This window comes from Telmatherina bonti, assembly GCF_933228915.1.
Source record: "Telmatherina bonti genome assembly, chromosome: 3".
Lineage (NCBI taxonomy): Eukaryota > Metazoa > Chordata > Actinopteri > Atheriniformes > Telmatherinidae > Telmatherina > Telmatherina bonti.
This window is the reverse complement of record NC_136621.1, coordinates 35,165,194-35,191,662: the sequence shown is the minus strand read 5'-3', so window position 1 is coordinate 35,191,662 and position 26,469 is coordinate 35,165,194. Positions and strand designations below refer to the sequence as shown.

The 26,469-nt window shown below is 39.3% G+C and overlaps 1 protein-coding gene across 1 annotated transcript in view; it reads right to left on the bottom strand.

Annotated features, from left to right (window-relative positions):
* Nucleotides 1-26,469, bottom strand: part of LOC306774002 (multiple PDZ domain protein-like) — a gene marked incomplete at both ends in the record, with an annotated part of 62,937 nt that overhangs the window by 22,004 nt on the left and 14,464 nt on the right. The window contains 5 exons of the mRNA XM_079263969.1: nucleotides 2,688-2,865; nucleotides 8,191-8,391; nucleotides 9,796-10,101; nucleotides 19,812-20,010; nucleotides 23,404-23,527. Coding sequence (XP_079120095.1) covers nucleotides 2,688-2,865; nucleotides 8,191-8,391; nucleotides 9,796-10,101; nucleotides 19,812-20,010; nucleotides 23,404-23,527 — 1,008 coding nt within the window. The remainder of the gene's footprint in view (nucleotides 1-2,687; nucleotides 2,866-8,190; nucleotides 8,392-9,795; nucleotides 10,102-19,811; nucleotides 20,011-23,403; nucleotides 23,528-26,469) is intronic.

Below are 26,469 nucleotides of genomic sequence, written 5' to 3'. Positions count from 1 at the left end.
GAGGTTTTGCCTTCCTGTTAAAAGGGAGTTTTCCTTCCCACTGTCGCTGCGTGCATGCTCAGGATGGAGACCTAGATCCAGCTTCCCCAACTTGATCGGAGTCAAGATTCAATGCAATCTGTTGGTTTCTCCCTTAACTAGGCTATTTATTACACATTGGCTTGAATTGATGTGTCTGTAAAATGGCCTGAGATGACATTGTTGTTAAGTAGCCGACTACAAACAAGGCTGAGTTGAACTGAACTGGGATTCACAGAGAATGGTCTAAAACAGGGGTAGGCAACTCCGGTCCTCGAGTGCCACAGTCCTGCAAATGTTAGGAGTGTCCCTGCTGCAATACAGCTGATTTAAATCAATGGCTAATTAGCAAACTGGTGCAGAGTTTGACATCAAACTCCGCACCAGTTTGCTAATGAGGTCTGATATATGCCAGGTGTGTTGCAGCAGAGAAACTCCTAACATTTGCAGGACTGTGGCACTCGAGGACCGGAGTTGCCCACCCCTGGTCTAAAAGATTCACGAGAAGTCAGAGGGGAATGGGTAGATTGGATTGGAGATGATAAAAAGGCAACAGGAACTCAAATAACCATACAACCAAGGTACAACCCATTTAATACTGAAGCAGATGTGCTACAGCAGCAGAAGACCAGACTGGATGCCACTGGAAGATTGTAAAAACACTGCCTGGTCTGATGCCTCTTGTTTTCAGTTCCAACGGGTCAGAATAAGTCATAAAAACAAGACCATTTCTCTTCACTGTACTCCAACGGCCTCCACAGTCACCAGATCCCAATCAAATGCAACATCTTTGGAACTTGGTGGAACTTGAGATTCTCATCATGGATTTGCAACCAATAAATCTGAGGCAACTGTGGGATGCTATCATGTCAACATGGAGAAAAGTCTCTAAGGAAGTTTTCCAACCTTGTTGAATCTATGCCCTGAGGAATTAAGGAAGTTCTGAAGGCAAAAGGCGCCAATATGGTACTAGCATGGTGCACCTATAGGGTTGTCACCCGTCTCGTAAAATACGGAATCGTCCTTTAATTGACAGAAAAACGCTGCGTCCGGATTGAACCAATACAGGACGTGCTTTGTTCTGTATTTTCACAAGTTTCCAGCAGCCTACACATGTCGGGCACACACATCAACACTCAATCTAAGAATAATTAACTAAATAAAACACAGAAAACACAACAGTCAGCAAAAACGTTCTTTTTGTGCAGAATCTGCGCAGGTGCAGCCTCCTCCCCTCTGTGCCTTGTGTTGGACAGTCACGGTTGCCTAGAGACAGACATGAATCCTGCACGCTCCTCAGAAGACCCGCGACCTTTTAATAATGTCTACTGTAGCCTACCTGGTACTCTACCTGCTCAAAATAAAAGCGCATGTAAAACAGACGTGACGAGGCTACAGCGTCAGCGAAGATGTTCATAAGTACGATTGTACAACAGTGACTGTTCAGTCCCGCACGGTGGACTGTCCGACATCTAACAGCATCAGGAGAGCATTATACTGTATTAGCCAATATAAATACCATATATACCCATTAAAAATACATTTTCAATGGATGAAAAGTTAAAAAATACACGCAAAATATATATATAGCCTAGCTAAAGAGAGACATTTATTTCAAACATGAAAATGTTTAGAGCTTTATGTTTTTAAGTAATCTGTAGTAAGTGATCATTCGATAACGCTGCCTTTTTATTGGTGTTGTTAAACTGTTATGACATGACTTCCCTTCAAGTCATGAGACAGGTGGTAAAAAACTAAAAGAAAAAAAAAAAAGTCCAATATGTAGGATTAAACAACGAGGAGCCCAGGCGTCATCATCACCATGGTCTCACACTGTAAACATTTTATAACAAATGTTTATTTCTGTTTCTTTTCTTTACTTTTTCATTAGAAAACTTGCTAAATATGCTAAAGTAGCCTATAGGAACCATTTTATGTTGGCCTCTATAGTTTTTATGCCAAACAACTGTTGTCAAGTAGCAGCTTTCTCCCATTCACCTGTCAGAAATCAGCTGATTTGAGCCAGCCGATTAACGTGTTGCTATAGTAACGCCCGTAACGGAATGATAAGACAGTAAGTTAACTTGCCCATCTATTAGTGACCACGGTATAGATTATATGAATGTGTCATCCCACTCCTCCCCTCTGACTGTATGCAGGTGAAGTGACACAGGTGTTATTTTTGTGAAGTTTATTGTTGCACACTCTGCACACAGAAATATTATTTAAGGTTAATTAATTACACAATAGCTAAATATAAGGCATTTTATTATATGCAGTATTTTCCTCATGTTAGTAGAGATCCATGTAATCATAGCTCTATCTTGCCTAATTAGCAAAACTTTATATCCAACAATGTTGCACAACAAAGAATGTATTCATTGCTAACATGTCATTCATTGCTGTGGTGTGCGTCCCTTATTTTAATTTATCAAAGGTGGCAACCGTATGCACCTAACAGAGAGGCTGGCGTATGGAAAGTATCTTACATGCTAAATTAGCAACATACTCATCATTTTTTTCACTTTTCAATCTTTGTCTCAAACACTCTGATGTACATGCTAATAAAAACACACACTCATTTCCTCTGATAACTGATGCATGTGTCTCCTTCTGTGTCTCTGCATCACACCATTACACGTGTCAAGTCCAAACACACACACACACACCTCGAGGATCCTGTCTCCGGTCCTGAGGGTGCCATCATGTGCGGCTGGGCTGTCTGGGTTAATGTGTTTGATGAAGACACCCCTCATCATCTCTCCGCTGCTCAGTCTTCGGCCCATTCCTCTGCCTCCCATTATGCTGATACCCAGGGACTGGCCTGGTGCTCGTCTCAGTCGCACACTACACACACACACAGAAGGATGAATTCTCATTTATTGTAGATGTGATCCATCTACAAGTCAGCTACAGTGATGCACATGAACAAGATGGACAATTAAAGCAATGTGTAATACTTTTTTACTCTGTCTTCCATTTCTGTTTGCTTTGGACTACTTATTGATTTTCTGAGATCAAGGCAAAGCAATGCATGGTTATAACTGCCAGGGAGACACACAAAACTTCATTTTTGTGTACGGGGCATCTTATTTGATTTACCCTAGAGGGATGGAGTCGCAAATGCAATAAACATGAAGCGCTAAACAGAACCTCTTTCTCAAAGTCTTAAAACCCTGAGCACGAGGAAGTCGGCTCTGCTGCTGTACTCCTGCTGTGAACATAAGTGAGCACTCTCAAATTCTGCAAAGCTTTCTCTGGTGCTGCAAAGCAGTTTCATACCAGAAAGTGTAAGAGCCTTACTCTGCAAAATGTAGCAGTTTTACAATCAGCTTAAAAAGGTGAAATAACTAAACTTTCTAGGTTCCCAGACAGAACTATGCTGATAATTGCTTTTGCAAAAAAATATGAACAGGCTTATATTTCAAACAACTGTTTTATTGTTGAAGTATGTTTATTCAAAATGGAGTTGATGGAGGTCTGTAGTGTAACGCCACCATAAGAAGTCGCAAATTTGAGTCCCGTTTCATCTTCTACTTTGCCTACAGACACCTTTGTCTACCTTTGTTTGGTAGTTTACAGTGCCTCAGATATGGCCATCTTGTTATACCTTCAAAAGAGGTCTTTTGTCATCGCATGTTTCAGCTATTCTGACAGATGGCTAACGTGTTGCTTCGGTCTTATCCTCTGACCTTCCTCTCTGTGGGCGATGTTGCCCCTTATTACTCCTTCTGTGTTTGTCATCTCGTAGCTTTAGGATCACTGTATACGGTGTTCATCAACTTATCAATATAAATAAAGGTTACAGAGTTGAATCGTAATGAATGCTTATCGACACAGAACAACATACAATCTCACAATTTTTCAGCCTTAGATGTTGTAAACATGTGGACAGTGAACAAATTAACAAAGGCAGATTGAATGCACCTTTTTTTCCGTATTAGACTGGGTTAGATGCAGGGGTTCTTTTGTTGACATCATAGCTGAGGTCAGCTGAGGCAGAAACCCTGATTATAGGTAGTTCCATAGTCAGAAACGTGGCTCTAGAGACACCGGGGACCATAGTCAAATGCATTCCTGGGGCCAGAGCGGGCGACGTCGAATCGTATTTGAAACTGCTGGCTAAGGCTAAACGTAAATACCGTAAGATTGTAATTCATGTCGGCGGTAACGACACCCGGTTACGCCAATCGGAGGTCACTAAAATTAATGTTGCTTCGGTGTGTAACTTTGCCAAGAGCATGTCGGACTCCGTAGTTTTCTCTGGTCCCTTGCCAAATTTAATCAGCGATGACATGTTTAGCCGCATGTCATCCTTCAACCGCTGGTTGTCTAGGTGGTGTCCCGATAACAACGTGGGTTTTATAGATAATTGGAGTGCTTTTTGGGGAAAGCCTGGTCTTATTAGGAGAGATGGCATCCATCCCACGTTGGATGGAGCCGCTCTCTTATCTAGCAATATGGACTCTTTTATTAGTCAGCTAAATTGACAACTCAGGGTTGGGACCAGGAGGCAGAATTGTAGTCCTACACACTTTTCTGCAGCTTCCCACCTGCCGCCGCCCACCCAAAACCCCATTCCGACCTTATACAACTTCCCAGCAGTAAGAATTAAACAACACAAAAACACTTCTGGGGTTAATCGTGAAAACCTCATAAAAATAAAAACAATGGATCTAATAAAATCTGAAAATAAGACAATAAAGTGTGGCCTACTGAATATTAGATCCCTCCCAAATAAGTCTTTATTAGTCAATGACTTGATAGGTGATCACCACATTGATTTATTCTGTCTTATGGAAACCTGGTTACAGCAAGAGGATTATGTTAGTATTAATGAAGCTACGCCAGCTAACTATTTAAACTTTCACATTCCTAGAACTACAGGCAGAGGAGGAGGTGTTGCAGCTATTTTTAAGTCAGAATTTTTAATTAATCCTAAGCACAAAACTAACTATAAATCCTTTGAATTCCTGACATTAAATTTATCTCATCCAAAATGGAATTCAGAGAAACCGCTCCTTTTAGCATTAGTGTATCGCCCACCTGGACCTTACTCCGAGTTTCTGACCGAATTCTCTGATCTCTTGTCTGAGTTAGTGCTGACTACTGATAAGGTCATTGTACTAGGTGATTTTAATATTCATGTTGACGTTGAAAATGATAGTTTAAACATTTCCTTTAGCTCTATTCTAAACTCAATTGGGTTTTCACAAAATGTCAATGGAGCCACTCACTCTCATGGTCACACTCTTGATCTTGTTCTAACATATGGTATTGAGACTGATAAGCTCAAAGTATTTCCTCAAAACCCTGTCTTGTCCGATCACTTCTTATTAACCTTTGAATTCACTTTATTTGATTACTCACTGACCAAAAATAAATTCTACTATAGTAGATGTTTATCAGACAATAATATTACAAAATTTAAACAATCAATTGAATCAATTTTTTCACATCTACCATGTGTTAGCATGACCGAGAGTCCCCCTTTAAGCCTTACTCCTGCTCAGATTGATCAACATGCTGATACTATAACAGCTTCAATGCGTACAACCTTGGATAATGTTGCTCCCCTACAGAAGAAGAAATTAGGTAAGATTATGAAGGCTCCCTGGTTTAATTCCCAGCTTCGAGCTCTAAAACAGGCATCAAGGCGTTTGGAAAACAGATGGCGTTCATCAGGACTAGAGGAGTCTCACTTAACCTGGAAAGAAAGTTTAAGCGTATACAAAAAAGCCTTACGTATGGCAAGAACAGCTTATTATTCATCATTGATAGAGGAAAACAAAAACAACCCTCGGTTTCTTTTCAGCACTGTAGCTAGGCTTACTAGGAGCCGGAGCGCTGTGGAGCCATGTATTCCTTTCTCACTTAGCTGTGATGATTTCATGTATTTTTTCAGGAATAAAATTGACACTATTAGAGATCAAATTGACAATACTCTTCCTTCTACCTATAATGTTGAGCCTGTTGTGGTCTCCGAAGCATCCTTAGAACCAGGATCTGACTTGTGTCTAAATAGTTTCTGTCCTGTCCAACCCTCTGAATTAACTAAAATAATAGCTTCATCTAAACCATCCACCTGTATCTTAGACCCTCTCCCAACGAGCCTCTTTAAAGACATTTTCCCTTTAATTAATACATCACTACTAAATCTTATCAATATGTCTTTAGTGACAGGATATGTACCACAATCATTTAAAACTGCTGTAATCAAGCCTTTACTTAAAAAGCAATCTCTGGATCCAGAGGTGATAGCAAATTATAGACCTATATCTAACCTCCCGTTTATGTCCAAAATTCTGGAGAAAATAGTTTCAGCTCAGCTACATGCCCACCTGAGCAGAAATAATTTATGCGAGGAGTTTCAGTCAGGATTTAGAGCTCATCATAGTACTGAGACAGCATTGGTGAAAGTTACTAATGACCTTCTTATGGCCTCAGACAAAGGACTTGTGTCCGTACTTATCTTGCTTGATCTTAGTGCTGCATTTGATACAGTCGATCATAACATTCTGTTACAAAGACTAGAACAGGTGATTGGAATTACAGGTACAGCGTTAAGCTGGTTTAAATCATATTTATCTGATAGACTTCAGTTTGTTCATGTAAATGACAAGTCCTCCTCCCAAACTACAGTAAGTCATGGAGTTCCTCAAGGTTCTGTACTTGGACCAATACTCTTCACACTATATATGCTCCCTTTAGGCAAAATTATTAGACAGCATGGAATAAACTTTCATTGTTATGCAGATGATACTCAACTATACTTATCCTTTAAACCAGATGAAACAAATCAGCCCAATAGGCTACAAAATTGTCTCATAGACATAAAGACTTGGATGTCTAGAAATTTTCTCCTCTTAAACTCAGATAAGACTGAAGTAATTCTCGTTGGATCTGAAAAACTCAGAGCTAAATTTTCCGGTTTTGTAATGAACCTGGATGGCATTACTTTAGCTTCCAGTGCTACAGTGAGAAACCTTGGAGTAATATTTGACCCTGACCTGTCCTTTGGCCCACATATTAAGCAGGTTACTAAAACAGCCTTCTTTCATTTACGTAATATAGCCAAAATTAGGGACATTCTGTCTCGGAGTGATGCAGAAAAACTGGTTCACGCTTTTGTTACTTCGAGACTAGATTACTGTAACTCTCTATTACTGGGCTGTCCTAAATATGCCCTGAAAAGCCTTCAGCTGATCCAGAATTCTGCAGCCAGAGTCCTGACCAGAACCAGCAGGAGAGATCATATTTCTCCAGTTTTAGCCTCTCTTCATTGGCTGCCTATTGAATCTAGAATAGAATTTAAAATCCTTCTCCTTACATATAAAGCCCTCCACAACCAGGCACCACTATATATCAAAGACCTCATTGTTCCTTATATACCAAGTAGAGTACTTCGTTCGCAGACTGCAGGCTTACTTGTGGTTCCTAGAGTCTCAAAGAGCCGAGCAGGAGGCAGAGCCTTTGGTTATCAGGCCCCTCTCTTATGGAATAAGCTCCCAGTTAGTGTTAGGGAAGCAGACACCCTCCCCACCTTTAAGACTAGGCTGAAGACTTATCTTTTTGATAAGTCCTATAGCTAGGGATGGTTAGCATCCCTTAGTTATGCTGCTATAGGTTTAGACTGCTGAGGGACATTTCCTGATACACTGAGCTTCTTTCTTTTTCTCTTTATCTCTCTATTTTACCCCCCCCCTCCAATAACAGTGTTGCATCATTAACATGTATGTCTCCTGTCTCAGCAGGTCTCCCTGGCCGGGAGTAGCAGTTCCTGTTGTCTGTTGTCTTTCTGTCCTCTTCCCCCCCACACAGCAGAGGCAGATGGCTGCCTGTCCTGAGCCGGGTTCTGCCGGAGGTTTCCTTCCTGTTAAAAGGGAGTTTTTTCCTTCCCACTGTTGCCAGTGTGCTTGCTCAGGATGGGAGATTGAGTTGGACTCAACTCAATCTGTTGGTTTCCTTATATAGGCTGTTATGAATTGGCCTTCATTATGTTTTCCCCTCTGTCTGTAAAGCGTCTTGAGATGGCATTGCCGTGATTTGACGCTATATAAATAAAGTTGAATTGAATTGAAAATCATAGATAAAGTTTGGAAAACAGCAGAAAAATTCAATTCCGAATGAAATCTAATTACAAATATTACCAAAATCAACTGCTTTACTAACCTTTTAGGTTCATCCCAAGACACCGTGGCACCCCAATGAAGCTCTTCACTTCCCTCTTCTTTACCATCCACCTTTATCTGAACTTCTGGCTTCGTGTCTTCATCTGCCTCCGCATTCATCTTATCCTTTTTCTCCTGCATAATGCTTCCACATTTTTCCTCTTCCTTATTCTTTTGAGGAAAAGCTTTTGGAATCTGCCAACTGATGGTGACAAAAAAAAAAAAAAAAAAAAAAAAAACATTAACAAAGAAATAAGTTGGTTTCAATTGATTGTGAGCATGAATCCATGTGATTCATCACAAAATAGCGACCATTCTTTTGTTGCACTGTCTTAGATGTGAGAATTTGCTGTTTAGTATAATGCTGGCTTCATGCTCTAAGTTTCTGGAAATTATTATAATTATAATTATAATTTTTTATGATTAATTATTAATGGAAGTTCTAATCTGAGTCAAAGAGCAACATCCTTCAGCTGAACTGGAGTAAATAACAAGGTATACTGGTGTATTTTGCTTTATTTCCAAGATATTGGAGATATAAGTGATGGAAAGTCTAAATGATTATTACTGGTACATTACTGGTATACCTAAAGCAGCTTTGCTTACTTAAAATAACCCCAAATTGATCAATTTTCTGCTTTTGGGGTCACAGAGAGGAGGTGTCTTTAGGTTTACGTATCTGTGTAGGTGTGTTAACAAATACAGTCTCTCTGTTTATACTTTCTACACAGTGTAAGCGTGAAAAAATGCTGTAGAGAAGGAGAATTTTTTTCATGAATATGTTTAACGGTGGAGTGCTGTAATAAGCCCAAGGATGTGAGTGATAGTAGTGTTATCTGCACAGCAGGAGCTAGCAGCCAGTTAATGTTCAGAAGAGGGCAGAACAAATGGTTCTACCAGGGCTGAAAGGGGGCAGCCAGGAGGAGGGGGGGAAGGCATAGGAAACCAGGAGGGAGGGAGAAAGAAGCAAAATGAGGGGAAGAGCAAGAGAATTGGGCAAGATGACAGAGGGTGAGATGAAAGACAGATGTAAGCAGCACACACAGACAAAGAGATAGAGCCGTGATTGAGCGATAAGAGGGAAGAAAAGGCTGCGGAGAGAAAGGCAGAGGCATGAAGATGGAGTGAAAGTAGGGACAGACAGAAGCGAAACGATTAATTTTCGCTGACAGTCAGCACTGAGATCTATAAGCGAACAGCTAAATATAACTCAGAGATTCAACATTAAGAGAAGCTTTTGACTTTACAGCAGCAAAGAATGGAGAGCAAAAAAAATATGGGCTGCGAGGAGCTCGCACTGAGTCGGCGTCTAATGAAATATAATCTTTTTCTCACAGAAATGGTTAATTACAAAGGCAGATAAGAGATTAGATCACTGCACTGCTTGGTTAAATGATTGATGTGATACAGTGAAAAAAACTGCAAACCCAAAAGAGTCTAAATGGATAGCACAGTCTGATTCACTGCACCTAACATGTCAATTTGTAATAAACCAGGTGCCTCAAAGTCCAATAAACCCTCAGACAGGTTTATATTGCACTCTGGGGCCCATGCAGGTATTAGGTTTCCACGAATAACAGGCTGAGGCCATTGGTTCTTAGATTACCTTAAGTCTGAGGCTGGGGTGATGGTCGCAACAATGGCTGGGCCTTTAAACGGAGCTTTAAACGAAGCAGAAGGTCTGTCTGCGGCTGGATCTGGAGTTGCAGCTTTGAATTTGACTGAGGCAGATGATCTGAGCTTGGATGAAGACAGGGGGCTGGAGGATCTGGGTGGGGCGGATGCAGGCTCAGGAGAAGGAGCTGGTAAGATGGGTGAGGAGGAGGCACTGTCTGTTGAGATGGATGCCAGAGGAGGCAAACCCAGGCGAGTTCGGTGGTCGTCCACCTGGTTAGCCGGGACGTAGGTCACACTGAGAAGCAGGGGTGGAGGGAAAACATTAAAACATTCAAATATCAATCAATCTGAAGTGAGTATGATGATAATGGCATATTACAGAGTCAGAGTAAAGTGAATTCAGACACTTTCATGGACACATGTTCAACTTTACTTCACCTGAAGCTCTTGTCTCTAGTCGAGGTTTAATGTGTGACGTGTAAAATTGTGACACAGAACTGGCACAACCTCAAAGTTTCCAGATTTAAGGGGCAGAATGGCAATTTTAGGTTTTGACGAGTGAATTAAGAATCAGTGTGGGAAAAATATGGGAACATTTAAAAATAAAATAAGAACAATTTAGGGTTTTAATACAGCCCACTGCAGTTGAGCCATGCAGTGTGCTCCAGAAAATGTTTCGGCTTCTACATAAATGATCTTTTATTGAATTGCTAATTGCATGGCGGAGTTGCAGCGTTTGGCCACTACAGCGTTCACAGTTACTCTTCTTTAAAAAGTGCTTAAAAAATGGATTGATCAGTACTTAAATAAAGGAAAACATCAGATGGAAAGATAAAAAGTGTTGCAATGGCAGGAAAATTGAGCAGCAACTGAAGGCAGCTGTTCAGACACTGACGAGCAAAACAGCACCTTTATGAGGAAAAAGAAACGCTAAACATGAACATGGCAACTTTAACAGGACAAATTCTGTTGTCTGTGTGCCATGAATGCTTTTCTAACATGGATCTATGAATGCCTTATTCTAGCAAACAAACATGTTTTAAAAGAAATGATTAAAAAACTATGCTAAACAATTTAAAACGATGCATCTGAACTTTAGTGAAGTTTATCCTGCTTTCAACTTTTGGTTTTTTGTGGTAAAAGTGTTTTTCTTTTTGTCATCTGTACTTCTGATTACGGAAGCGTAGAGCTGTCATCCTCATAAAGAAAAAGTTTGGGCCTTATTACGTTATAACGTGATAGTTTTACTGTAAAAATGTGAAATGTATAACGTTATAACGTAATAAGTTTATTGTAAAAACGTGAAACATATCATGTATCTGAAAAAGTGAACTTGGTAATTTTCGACTTTAGATGAGAAAATTGTGTGCGGGGTGGGTAGGAGATTACAAATGGCTCATTTACAGGACTTGATGGAGTTTTTCTTCATACTTGGGTTGAGACATTGTGAAATTATGGTGCTTTGGAACACTTTCGATCCATTGTAATAATGGCTTGACGTTTAAGGACAGTTTTAAAAGACATGGGTGTGTACAGAAGGAAAAATGAGTCCAATCCCCATGACGTGGCATCATTTCTAATTGAAACTTGAGCGGCACGTGAATCGCTATGAATGCAAACATCATCGGTGCATCCAAGTGCCATCTATCCATCCCTCCTCTACCGCTTATCGGGGGTCTGATCGCGGGGGCAGCAGCCTAAGTAGGGAAGCCCAGACTTCTCTCTCCCCAGCCACATTCAACCAACTCTGCTGGGGGGTCCCAAGGCGCTCCCGGACCAGCTGAGAGATGTAATCCCTCCAGTGTTCAAGTGGTTATACGTTTTTACAATAAAACGTATCACGTTATAACGTGATTCATGTTTTTACAATAAACTATCACGTTATAACGTAATAAGGCCCAAACTTTTTTTTTATGAGGATGACAGCTCTACGCTTCCGTATCTGCAACGTAATGCAAACAAAAGAAAAATTAAAATAGCAAAGATCACTGCATTTGCTGCTTAAAACATATCAAAATGGTAAGAACTGTGTTTTAAGGAATTGTAGTTTTGAGCTGTTAGCAAAAACGTTTCATCAGTTTTCTTCTGAGGAATGTACGCGTAGATTTAAAATATCGAATTTGTGATGCAGACAAAAATGATATCACATTTAATAAAGTAAATTTAGTTAAAAGCCCTACCATGTAGCATTACACTAGCAGCTAGCTAGCCAAGCTTTCTGCCTTTAACATGAAATTACAGCTTCCATGGATGCTGACATGTGCAGAACATGGCTGTGCACGAGGCAGAAGAACAAATTGTTGAAGCAAGAGCATACATTTGTATGACTGAGCTCAAATAGCTGGATGCTGACCCTGAAGTCACTGTAGGCAAATGTTAGTGACTTGAAAGTGATTTGGGTTGCCATGGGTTGCCAGTAGGTGCCAATGAGTACTGGAGTGATATGTGCCCTTTTTGGTTGATCAAACACAGCATGCACTGCTGAGTTCTGGACCCTCCACAGGGGCTTTACTGTGCACGCCATGAGAGGAGAGACATAACCACGGCATTTATGAGGAGCTAAGTGGCATTCTGAGTCAGATACAGCAGATGTTTCTGCTTTTTTTTTTTTTTAAACACATTTTTTTTACATGTAAGTCACATGGTAGATGCATTTTGGTCAGTGAAAGATATCCAATAATATTCTGATGTTTCTCCTCAGATTGTCTCAAAAAAAGTCAACATAATTGCTTAATTTATCTTCTATATCTCTACTGTCAGGATCTGTGTGTAAATCTGAGGATGCTTTTCTTTTATTTTTGTATGAATATACATAGTTTAAGCACCACTGTATAGGTACACTTCATTAAAAAAAAAAAGTATTTCTGATCCAAGATGGATTTGTGGGCTTTGTTTTGCATAAGCTTGGATATATATGGATGCAATGATGCACATAGTGTGACAAACGAGAAGACATGCTTCATGAATATGTTTAAAGTGTCAATTTCTCTGTAAGGTCCATGGCGGTGCAATGAATATGGAGGTCTTCTGCAGTAAGCTGTTGCAAGTGAACCATGTGGACAGCCTGTCTCATCTACAAAGAGGCAGTTTGATAGTGACAAGCCCTCCTTCTTCTGAGTCTTACTCTGAGGCTGCCAAGGCAACTCATCTGCCTCCTCTTGCTCTTAGATTGTCTTAAGTGCTGTCAGAAGAAGCCAGAGAGAGCATGTGTATGTGCAAATGAGTGTTTATGTGTGCATGCAAGTGTGCATGAGATACGGAAGAAAAAAAAAAAGAGATGTGTGTGTGTGTTCATCTTTGTGTGATGTGTGTGGAATGTATCCACGAGAGGCTCTTTAAAACACTCTTTTTTTTTTTCTTTCAGAAGTACACTGTTCAAGGTGAGATGAGTGATGAATTATTCAGAGATATTTCCCAGAGCAGGAAAAAGGTGTTTTTGGAGGTTAGACCATTGAAAGGCTGTGCAAGTGTGTGTTAATGTGTGTATATGTGTGTGCCTTTAAAAGCGAGCGAGAGAAAGCGAGTGGGTGTTCTGCAGGGCAGAGGGATGGTGGAGGTGGAGCACGTCCCCAATCAGCCAAACAAGAATTCTCAATGTGGAGCCATAACTGCTGATGTTATGACAAGAAACAATTTACTAAAATTTCCCTTCAGGCAGCTTTAGAAAAACTTCATCATTTAATTTAAACATGACCAGAGTGCCTCAGTCAGCTGTGGCAGCTGCATCAAAAACAGGTGATGATGCAGATCCACGGTGAGACCAAATGGTTTATCTGTAGCGATGCAGTCGTGTGTCTGACTCTCCACAGTGCAGATATTTATATTTATTACACTCATGTACTTGTTCATTCCTGTCAAAGAGACTGAAAAAAAATCTGCTTGGGGGGATCTAGAAATGTGAGTGGAATTTAATTACATTTCCAGCAGTTTTCTGTTCTTCACATTCCCAAAAGAGTTTTTTTTTTTTTTTCCTCTAAAAACAAACAACTCAAGCTTGTGTTTTGTTTTTTTTTTTCCTTTTTTTCCTCGAGTAAATGTGTTTAAACTATGACAATGAACATGAATGTAATATAAATAACTGTGCTAAATAACTGACTGTAATCTATTCTGAATGTGTCACTCATGTCCTAGTTTAAACCCCCGGAGTGTCCACAGACAGGGATGAGTAAAAAAAAAAAAGCACTCTGTCTGTAATTTGGTTGTTAGATGGCATCTTTGGCATCAGCGCATTTATTAATGAATTTACGTATTTAAAAGTGATAATACTTTAATTTCAATCCGGTTGCTTTGCATTCAAATTCATCAACTTTAAGTCATTTAATGTCAAGGAGAAGAAACAAGTGTGGAAGCTATTTCCACGTTCTACCTTTTCATCTTTTCACCTGCTATTCTGAGGCTAAAGAACACAGTCTATATGGGTACAGAATGAAAATCGTGTTCATACTGAGGCACAAAAATCATGCTCTTTTTTGAAGCGTATTGCACCACTTTCACAGTGATATCCTTCAGTGGGAGGTTTATTCTGAGTTTGCAACATGTTTCTGGCTTTCAGATGGGTGGGATTCACCACCTGGAAAGCAAGGCTGTGTCTCATTTACGAATCCCTACTGACTGGAGAGGGTGTTGCATGAACAGGACCAGAAAAGTGGACTCGTCAAAATAAAAGAACACTTTCAAAGACTACTCATATTCTTTGTGCCCCGAACAACATGGATGCTGTTGCAAAACTTTAACGCATATGAATTTCTCTGATGCTCTCAGAGTTTGCCGTTTTCTGTCAAATAAATACACCATAGCTGCTTGTTTAGTGATTTTCTGCTTTGTTCATATCAATTTCTTTCATGCCACACTTTATGCACTTTTCCAACGCCTGCAGTTAAAAGAGAAAACAAACTGTATGAACTTATACAGGATCCTTCATTCTCTGATCATATGTTGAAACAATGGAAAAAATTATTAATTTATTCATTTTCTATAACACTTAATCCAGTTAAGGGTTGTGGAGAAGCTGAAGCCTCCCAGCAATCATCAGGTGAGAGGTGGGGTACACCATGGACAGGTCGCCAGTTCATCACAGGGCAGAACTCAAAACATATTAATATGTGGCAATTAATATGTGAAAGTATTGCTAAAAAAAAAAAAAAAAAAACTGGACATGATCTTAAAATGAACATAAAGTTACAGCAATGTGACATGTTTTAATGGTGCTTGTGTAATGGGATGTATTATTGCATGTCGTTGCTAGGTTATTGCATAGTAATAATGCATTGTGTGTCATCCTCTGTGAGTTTTTGTTAGATTTAGTTCTTTGTGGATTTCTGTGTTGCATTATGTTCTTTGTCAGTCGTTTGTTTTCAGTTTAACCTGCTCTGTCTTTAAGTGCAAGCTAGCCTTGCTTCCTGTTTCATTGTATACAACTGATCTTCTTATGGTTTCCGTTACTGCTCTTCTGATACCCCTCGGTGCCACTTGTCACACCTGCTCCTTGATTTTTCATTACAACCTCAGAAAATAATGATTTTCTGATTCTTTTCCTTTGTTGTCGGCCTGATCACTGTTTTCAGTCAATGCTAGTTTCTATTTTCTGTCAGTCTTGCCTGAGCTCCCTCCCAGTCATTTGTGTGTTGCTCCTTATTTTATTTTTTTGTTGGTTTTGAGTTTAGATCTTTGTTTACTCTGCACTGGCAGCACTTTTTGTTAGTCTTATAATAGTCTTCATTTTGTTCACCCATCTGCCTTCCGGCTCGCAGCCTGGTGTTTGAGCACTCACTCGCTTTCAGCTGTGGACTATTGACAGTGTACACTACATAGTGTTAGTAGCCTACGGCTCCATATACCTTCAGACATTGCAATGAAATGGTTAGCTTTTTAAGATTAAAGCACAGAAAAAAGGAGCTTTTTCACAGACACTGTATGGTTCTTCTTTTTATAGAAAGCTATGATGTTTTTCAAAGTCTAATCAGTTTTGAATTCTTATCCTGTTGCTGGGCCAACTTGTTCATTCAGCAGTGCGACGCCAGATTGATTAGGACACCTGCAAGGAATTTCTAATCAACCTCTTCGTATGTATTCATGTGCTGAGGCTCTGCTGACCACACCAGTAATGCAGGATGTCAGCCTGAGTATCTTCTATAGACTTAGTATTTTGAGTTTGCATTCATTTCCGTGCACCTTCTTAAGCCTCACACCAGTGAATCACTCAGTATCACTGTGTTTTTTGGCATTGGTGCCATAAACAGCCTCGTTGGAAACAACCACAGGCTGTCTAGTCAATATCGATGCAGGGAAATAATTCACAGTAACAAATAAACAATGGAGCGGTTGTTAACAAAATGTCAGACTGTAGCCTTTTCTTCACATATAGGAAAAAAAATAAGAGAAAAGTTTTGCTTTTAGCATAAAAGTCAACAGATTAAAGAACTTTATTGTGAGGCTGAGTTGGTTTAAAGTTTCCAAATGGGGTAAGCAGCTTTTACTAGCACAGATGCTCGCTAGCTAGCAAGTTAACTGTGTTAAATGATTTCCTTCTTTCTTTTTTAATGGCAGGAGCTGATATTATTAATGTTTTCTGTCTGCTTGATGTTAAATCCCTTCCTTTAGCTAAACCACATTTTCTTTTGAGACACATGGGATGACACACAAAACTCTGCATTATCAACAAATAAACAGGTCAGAATGGTGGATGATTTAATGGACCTGCTTTCAGCCGATAGACCAGTTTGAATTCAGTCGGGACACTTATTAATATTACCAAAAACAAAAGGTGATGGTTTTTTAACCTACAATGTTTTTATTATAAATGTTTCACAAAGAGTGATGATATTTGTGTTTGGTGTTTTTTTGTTTTTTCTTTTGAAACAATCAGTCTTACCAATTATTCTTATCGATGGAAAACTTGCTAATTTCTTTTAGCAAAATGTATTTGTTGAAGGATGCAAAACCTGCCACATCTTCTCTACTGATTTTTTCTTCAAAGAAGATTTTGCAACTGAGTTTTGTTTAAAGTCTGAAGAAACACAACACACTGGCAATTTTAAAGGGGCAATAAGTAGTATAGAAAGTATAACATAATTTTACACAGTTTCTGTTGTTGATGAGGAGAGTGGAGGTAAGAGGCAGAGGAAAGTAGCTCCTGTCACACTTTGCTGTGGTCTACAGGAAGCTCAACAGCAAACCATTTTGCTTTATCCGACACACTCAACTATGTAACTCGTTCCTCAAATTTAATTTGTAAGGCAAGTTTATCTCATTCATTCATTCATTATCCTATTCGCCTTGTCCGATGAAGGGTCACGGGGAAGCTGGAGCCTATCCCAGCAGTCTTTGGACGAAAGGCGGGGTACACCCTGGACAGCTTGCCAGTCCATCGCACGGCCACACAGAGACAAACAACCACTCACGCTCACACTCACTCCAAGGAGCAATTTAGAGTAACCAATCAACCTAAAATTCATGTCTTTGGACGGTGAGAGGAAGACGGAGAACCCAAGCAAACTCCACAAAGAAAAGGCCACTGTCCAAACCCTGCCCCGGCTGAGGGTCAAACCAGCGACCTTCTTGCTGTGAGGCCACAGTGCTAACCACTATGTCACTGTGCAGCCCCAAGTTTATTTCATGTACAAGGTAATTAAAAGTGCTTTAGACAGAACATTAAAGTACTGCAGCAGGATGGCAAGAATATGAAAAAATAAAAAATAAAAACAAAACTTGTTAACAAAAACGAAAGATTAAATAAAGATTTTTCGACAATGTATTATGGGAAGAAAAAGGCTTTCCAAAGGTATAGGTGTTACTGCCAAGAAGTATTGTTTTAATGAAGAAATAATCCACCAAACACAAAATTTCCTTACTTTTTGTGCCAGGTCTGTGCAGTTTTAAAAACTGGGAATAAGAATATCTCTAAATGAATTGGTCCATTACTATTTGGTTTCTATTTGGTTGACTGACTTCTCTGCGCCATTGGAAGCCAATACCGTTGACACTCACAGGTGCTTTTAGTATGACCTGTTCTGAGAACAGTGTGCACATGCAGCTTGACAGATATTTGATCCAAGAGTATCCCTGTGTTATGGTTGGCTGGTTACACCTTCCTTTTAATGGTTCATTTGTGGCGGCTCTGCTTAACTTCAACTTGAGCAGAGCTCTAATTAGCTGGAATAAGTGAAAACATCTGTCGGAGTGTGCGAGGTCTTAAAGTCCAACATCAGAGGCCTTGATTTCATAGCAGATAATTAGTCTTGTCACAGTAAAAGATGAACAGAAGTACTAATGAAGGCTCTGCTCTGCTGAAATCTCCGAGCAAGCTGTGTTCCTGTAACATAACAATGGTCCACAAGCCAAAATGTGACAACTTTATTTGTTAGTGTATTTGTTTTTCTGCCATACACGGAAATAAACTAATTGTCTGACTTTAACTTCTTTCATTTTAAATAATATAGCAGCTTTTAATTGATGTAAAAGATTTATTCATTATTAAATGGCAGAGAAATATGTAATTATAGTTTTAAATGGTGATTAAAGTTAGTTGGTGGCATGCAGGGGGATCTATTTTCATTATTGTAAAGCAAATTTGCAGTGATCTTTGAGGCTACAAAGAAAATTTGCATGTTAACTTGGAGCAAATGAACCAGTCTAGCAGGTGGCTGTACACATTGTATGCGGTGCATGACTAAAACAAGGAAAAAGATGTTTGATAGTCTGAAACGAAACCAGCCAACCATGTTGTTATCCATTCGTTCAAGTCATTATAACTTCATTCATTCATTCATTTTCCGAACCGCTTATTCCAATTCAGGGTCGCGGGGAAGCTGGAGCCTATCCCAGCTGGCTTTGGGCGACAGGCAGGGTACACCCTGGACAGCTCGCCAGTCCATCGCAGGGCCACACACAGAGAGACGAACAACCACACTCATGCTCACACTCACTCCTAGGGGCAATTCAGAGTGACCAATTAACCTAACATGCATGTCTTTTGATGGTGGGAGGAAGCCGGAGTACCCAGAGAGAACCCACGTATACACGGGGAGAACATGCAAACTCCACACAGAAAGGCCACTGACCAAACCAGCCAAGGATCGAACCAGCGAACCTTGCTGTGAGGCCACAGTGCTAACCACTGCGCCACCGTGCAGCCCGTCATTATAACTTATTTCCTTATTAAACCAACTTATTTCAAATGTTTCTATCTGTCCTAATTATTAGCAACTCAATCAGGCATAACTTAAAAAGATGCATCAAAATACAATAAGTGTGACTGCACATGCCATGTGTTATATGTGGGATTCATTGGGATTACTTCAATGTTGAATAATTTTAATAAACGACATTTCTTCAGTCACTATGTGGAAGGTTTCTGCTGAATGCCTTTGCTGTGTTAGTCCCTTCTGCAGGCAGATTACTAGACGCCTGCCTTCAGAATGATGCTGGCCAAAAATTTCAATGCCATCAATGCATTTGTCTTTGCAAAGTTTACACAGGCTTTAAGAGCCATTTTTGTTATCAAGTTCTCTCAGCTGCCAGTATCTTCTCATCACGCTCATCTATCTTCATATGAGTTTTAGTACTGTAGTCATCGAGGAGCTCATTGTTTTCACCACCAAAACTCTTGTGTAAAAACATTGGCACTGCGTACCTGGAAAGTAGGACATTTGAAGATGGTTTTGGAAGTCACAGGTGAGTTGTAGATTCATGGAGCAGTATTGCAACCAGCTGATATGTAGGTACGAGAACAGAAGTAGTTATGAATAACGTAATTATGTCTGAAATTTTATGAAACAGGTTTCATTTATACTCTTTTTTTTTTTTTTAACCCTTTATCAACCCAGATGTTTGTATTGTTCCTGTTATTTAAGAATTTCAGCTAAAATAGGAAAACATTGTTGTCTTTAATGACTGCATAAGTTAGAGAGAAAGTGACTTCCCCTTTTTTTTTTTTTTTTTTTTTTTTTTTTGCTTTAGATTGTCCTTTTTGAACAGAGCTCTCCACATATTGTTATGTCTCCTCACCTCATCTCTGGCCCTGAAACAGAGTGTCTGCGGAGCATAGCCCTGGCCTGGGCGCTGGTCAGGTTGGAGGTTGCTTCTCCGTTGATGGCCAGGATGATGTCCCCCACCCCCAGCCTGCCATCCTGGCAAACAGAACCCCCCTGGACCACGCTCCGCACCAGTATGCCTGAGCCATCCTTGATAGCACTCACCGACATGCCTGCCAACATGCACAAACACACAAAGAAACACACACACACAAACACACACAAGCACAGGTGAATCAAGGACTGGCTAAGACTGCTTTGATTGCATGCCAAGCAGGGAGACGGTCGCCCAAACAAACACCTGACGGTGGCAATAATCAGCATAATCGAGACAGACACAAGGCGGATTATCACACAGACATGGCCGCACATGCTTGACATTTGCACGCCATCAACCTCTGTGGTCACACTCACATACGGTGCATTGACCGAATTACACACACTCTCACCCATACAGGGCAGAGGACACAGGTGACTTGAAGGGAAACACATGCCAGTTGCACAAACACTGACTTTAGCTAGATCAATTTGGACACTAGGTGGATTACGACACTTCGTTAATTCAAACAGGCAGAAGGATGTAAATCGGGCATCCCATGTACATACACGCCACGTGCACGCACCTACACACTGCAAAGAGGGAACGCTATGACAAATTAGGATAGTCTGATCTATGGTGCTGGCAAACAACACTGCTATCTACCAACGCACATCCACAACACTATGGTCGTATAGAATTTGAAGCTGGTCAAAGAAATGACTTTGTGCTTATTTTTGGTCAAATAAATAGTTTATTGTTTGTTGATTTTAACATTCAAATTACAATACAATCATAGTGCCTGGAATACAATCAGCTGGAGACAAAACCACTGCCACTTACAGGACTAACAGGAGACACATTTCAAAGACAACACTTTGAAAAAAATACGCAGATTTTTTTGTTCAAAATCCAGAAGGTGCTGAAGAACTACAACACTTAGTCAAATTCAGATACTATTACAAATTCTGCTAAAAATAATATTTCAGTTTTTGAATAAGAAAATGACAACACAATTCAAGAATAAATCAGGACAATGTAGGCTTATTGCTGTCATGTTTTAGATGAGCAAGGCAAGAAAAAAATACCATATATTTATCCTTCAGTCCTTTTTCCATGAAGCTACTCTGAAGTCGTCCACAGTCTCTTGTACAAACCAACAGTAAACGTGTCCCATTGACAAAACTGAGCAGAAACGTACACTAATGTTAATAGCTTGTTACATAGGGAACTTTATCAGAAATGGAAGTCTACTTTGTTGTTATTTAAGCACTATGTATACACAGTGGGATTCTGCTAGAATGATTAACAAAAGTTTGGGCATCCAATTCAAAATTTCTGTCACTATGAATATTTAAAAGAGCTGTTCTTCGAAGGGGCTGAAAGTTATAGAAAAAGGTTTCTTCAACAGATAAAGCATCCAGCCTCCCTCCTATACTGAAAAGACATGCGGCACCCCTACATCTATTCATGTGTCATCTGCTCCTTTAATGCTCATCCTCAGGACCAACAATATTCTTATAATTATTTCTTTTTTTTCTCTGTTTTTCTCTATGTTCTGGCTGTATTTTTAGCCTGATTTTAACTTGTCTTTTATTGTGTAAAGGAGCACTACGAAAGAGCTATGTAACTAAAATGCATTATTATTATCAAACTGTAAAAAAAATTAGAGGTGCACTTTAAAAATATTTGTGCGCCTAGTGACAGCTCCGACAAAATAAGATATATACTGACACCTAGTGGTATAAACAACAGATTGCAACTAAATGCATGGAATGACTAAATGAAGGGCTGCATATACGTAGATCAAGCTGAAGACTTGGTATATTACATGTCATAGGGAACATTTTCCCACTCGTGGGAAGAAGAGATTCAGGCAAACTAGGGGAATTCTGAACACAAGCATCTGTTTAAAAGCTAAAGATAAAATGTGAGGTTTAAGATACAGATCCTTCAGAGTCCACAGGCGAAAGCTGGAGCTTCTGCTGCAGCTTCTTTAGTCCCTCAACATTAACTTCATTGAAAATCTGTGGATACTCAAAAGGGCAAGGTATTCATGACTGCTGGAAAACCTCACAAAACCAGATGTTTCCACAGAAAGAGCTGAATAAAAATCACCCAAGACTTAAAAGATTATTAGCTGCTGTTCATTGTTTAGGTTTTTTTTTTTTTTTTTTTTTTTAGCTCAATTTGATAAAATTCTCTACGGAAGCCTATTGCATTCATTTAAAAAAAAAAAAAAAAAAGAAGAAGCTTTGTTTTTCTGAATTAATGTACGTAATTTCATATGCATCAGCTTATATCCATGGAGCATTCTGGATCTAACTGACTGATATTGATGATATGTGGCCATGTCCAGAATATCAGAAGGGGTTTTACATCTGAACAAGCGCAAAGTCCACAGGTGTTTTCGCAAAGCGGACAAACTAACAATGATCCTATCAACATACAATTTTTAAAGTGATTCCCAAATGTCTCAATCCCAAAACAAAGTAAAAGTGAATTAAACTAAACAATATGGGGCATGTTGAATGGGCTTCGAAAATAGCTACAACAGCGTTAATTCAGAAAAAAAATCACTATTTTTTAAAAAGAATTTCGGCCTTTGTCCTTAATTCAGAAAAAACAGAGCTTTTTTTTTTTTCAAGTGAATGCAATACGCTTCTGTTATTCTCTTCCAAAAAATTGTCAAGCAAACAAATGATTTACTGAAGTGTTAGTCAAAGTGACAATTTTTTTTTTATCTAGGGTGCCCAAACTTTTGCACGCCTAATATCTTAAAACTTGAAAAAGAAATCAGAAACAATCCAAATCTGCACATCCTCCACACAGAAATTTCCAGAAGACCTTGCTTCATTTTACACCACAGCAAGGGGACAGAAACAGTTTCAAACAGATAAGACGCAAAGAATGCAGTGATACTGTGACCTTGATTTTCTCTACCACAAACATTTACATAATTTCAAACTCTCTTTCGGTCCTTCGCTGTCTTTCTCACAGACACACACACACACGCACGCAAGTGGTGTGCTGCCTTATAGCCTGTTTCCAGCATACAAATGAGTTTGTTTCTTTATGCTTTGCATAGTGCCTTCAGATAAAAGTGCAGGATCTCCCGGCACCCTGTTGTTATCCTGCCATGTTTCAGCAGCCAAACATTTGACTTGCAGTTAAGACAAAGCAGTCTCATCACTGGAGTACAAAAAATAAATAAATAAATGAATCAACATAAAACTTAACATATAATATACCCTTGGGTTTAAATCTGACTTACAGATATACTTTTATATAACTTTAACCACTCGTGCATTCATTAGTTTCTCATCCAGAAAACAGACACATACAGTGCACATGCACGCATGCACATTCACACTGTGATAATCTCCTTCCTCAGGTATGAGGAACACATCATGTCACCACTCCTCTTCAGGGCAGTCGTCATCACCGCCTCCTATTAGTGTTATTATCGCCATGCCTGCAACGTACACACACCAAGACACCATCGCCATGAGAAAGACGGAGAACATACCAAGGCTACGGTTGCCCCGGACAACAGTGATTGTCCTCTCAAAGCTTGTGCGAGGGGGCAGGGGTGGGGCTTGCTGCTTACTGTCATCCTCCATGATGACAAAGCGATGACGCAGCTGGTTTTCCTGAGAATGAGACAACAATGCATGAGACAGTTAGAGTGATGGTGTGTAGCACATTAGTGCGTTGAGCAGGACCATGCTCTTGTCCCAAAATCAGTGTCTAATTTATTAAAGAAAAAAAAAGGTAATGAAAGTCAAATTTCAACTTGTTTAAAACTTGCAATTATACTAAATTTACTGACAAGATATAGGTTTATACAGCTGTTTACCAGCAACATGACAGCAGCATGACTGGGGAAACAGTTCGACATCTTCAGGTGAATATTGTTGTCGTGGCAACGTAACTTAAACATAATAGAACCTGTTCTGGCCACTCTTGAAGGACGTGAAGTTTCTGACTCTTGACAAAACAAAGCAAACTGATACAAAAATGATCTCTGTTTGTTAAACAAGCAATAATAAAAAAACAAAACAAAAACAAAAACGTATGTGTTGCGTCCACAAAACTACAGCAACTACTTTAACAAAAAAAGATATCAAAATTATTTTGTTCTTTTTACGGTCAGAAAAACTGTAGCTCCTCGTCCTGCTCCATTTACAAAACCACTGAACATGTGCACTCCGCAGCGCACTCTCTCTTCATGGTCCGAATGCAGGACGTTAATAGGAGCCTAAAATAGTCAATTTAACTATAACATATAAAGGCAAAAATATTATTAAAACTATACAAAACCTAGCAAAATTTTCCATAGCAGGATAAATAGCACATTACTTATTACAACAAAATATGGTTCCTTTATAATGTTATGTACAAAAACATACAAAATAAGCACAACTTTTATATGACTCTAACAATTATTTTAGAATTTAGAGAGCAAAAAAGTTGCAAATCAATACCGAAAAGCAGTAGCCTTATGGTCCTTTTGCAACGCTGCTTTAGAAACAATTCAAAACTGAACTGAAGATTAGCAGAAAACCGTCTGATCAAATCAAAAATGACTTGTCATTTTTTTAAAATTCGTGGACACTATGTCTTCAGGGCTAAACATGAAAAGGACCGTTCATCTTGTTATCAGAGCATGGTTCAAAAGTTGACATGTGAGGACATATTAGTGCAAATATGACACATAACAGTGACATATGTGAAGGCGCCATTAATTCTGGACATTAAATATAGATTTGAAAGCAATATGCTGCAATTTAAAGGATGTTTTTCAGAGGAACTTATAAACTCAGCAATATGATGCCAAACCACATTCTCCTAAAATTACAGCATGCAGCACGCCTCAGAAAGGCAAACGACTGGGTGAAAAATGTCCTGCCACTCACTGACATTACATTAAGAAACAACATAAAACAAAGGAAACTGATGCAGACTAAATTTCAGCCCAAACAAACAAAACTAAAAGTCTCCTCAACTTGTAAAGGAAGCTGTTAAAACAAGACGTGATACAACATGTGTCTTCAGTGATGTTTTTTACAGCTGTTGTCTGCATAATTTTAAAAAGAACCAAAACACATTGACTTGAATTGATTTGGAGCTATACAATTAAGGCTGACTTTATTTGTATGGCAGCTTTAATGTAAACCAAAAAAGCACACTTTTTGAAAAAATAACTTGTTTTGATGTTTAATATTTTTTATTTGTACTTCTTTCGAATCTAAAGTTTAAGCAAATTTTTGAGAGTCACGTTAGCATTTCATTCTTTGTTTTGGAAAATGTTTCACACTGTTCATCATATTAAGTTTCCACGATAACAAACTGCAGATTAACTTCAAGGTACAGTTGAAGCTGATGCAAGAGTTGCTGTAGGAATATTATGACTATCATCGAAAATGTGATAATGTATCTTCTATGGACAAACTTGCAACAACTTTCATGGAAATCTAAGCAACAGTTTTAAAATAATAAAATATCACCCTGAGCCGCTGCCAAGCTGAAGCGTGTGTAAAATTAACAAGTTACTAAAATAAATATCTAAAATAAATCATCCTACGAGAACTGTAGAAATGATAAAGGCTATTCAATCAGCACATGATATAACTATTGCTGATGATTCACACTGTATCAAAGAGGCGATCTCAGCAATCAAGAGACACAACAAATAAAAAAAAACAAAAAACGTGTAACTGTGAAAAAGAGAAAATAAAAATACTTATCAGCACAATGCAGCTTTGAGACAGTCTGGCAGTTCCCAAAGCTGTCATTGCAGAAATTATTCTTGTGTGGCTACAAATAAGATGAGAAAACTAGAAATTCTCTAGGATATTTGCTCTCAAACCTTTGTCTGGGATGCCACCTTTCAGAATCCAATAAAAGGTCTCTTCACATTTTTCGCCTGGTCATCTGTGGCTTTATGTCCCCCAAGGAGGGCCCTCCCTTAAGGTTGAGAAACACTACTACGGTGAAAGCCTTTGGAATAACACTAAAATGTAAAACATGGACAAAAGTAGACTTCCTATATCCCCTCAGGCACTTTACAAAGAAAAAGGGCAAAAACGAGATCTTTCAACTTTTCCTGGAAATAAAAAAGGACTGATGTTCTGAAGCTTTCTTTGCAACAAGTATGTCTTTGATGAGAAGAATTTATGAGAAATTGAGTGTTTTATATGTCCAAGCAGCAGCTATTTCCACTGCTAGGAAATCACTGGCAAATTATTAAAAGCAAGTTCACAAGGTTGCCGCGATAGGAGTGAGTTAAAGCAACCACGCCAGTCTTTGACACCAAGCACTTTCGCTATACCTGACCGTGTGATAGTGATACAACCAGCTCTTAAGTGTCCACTATAGAACATGAACAGGCCTTGACACAGTAATCTTCTTTGGAGCAGCTAAAATGGCTACCCAGAGAATCTCAGGTTTGCATGATAATGAGGAAAGCTTCCTCCGTGACAGGCAGCACGGTCCAGACTACTGCAGTGTTAGTGCAACTGTTACAGAACAGACATCTCCCGCTGAGACAAAAACAATGCAAATAAAAGTAATAACAATTTTCAATGATGAT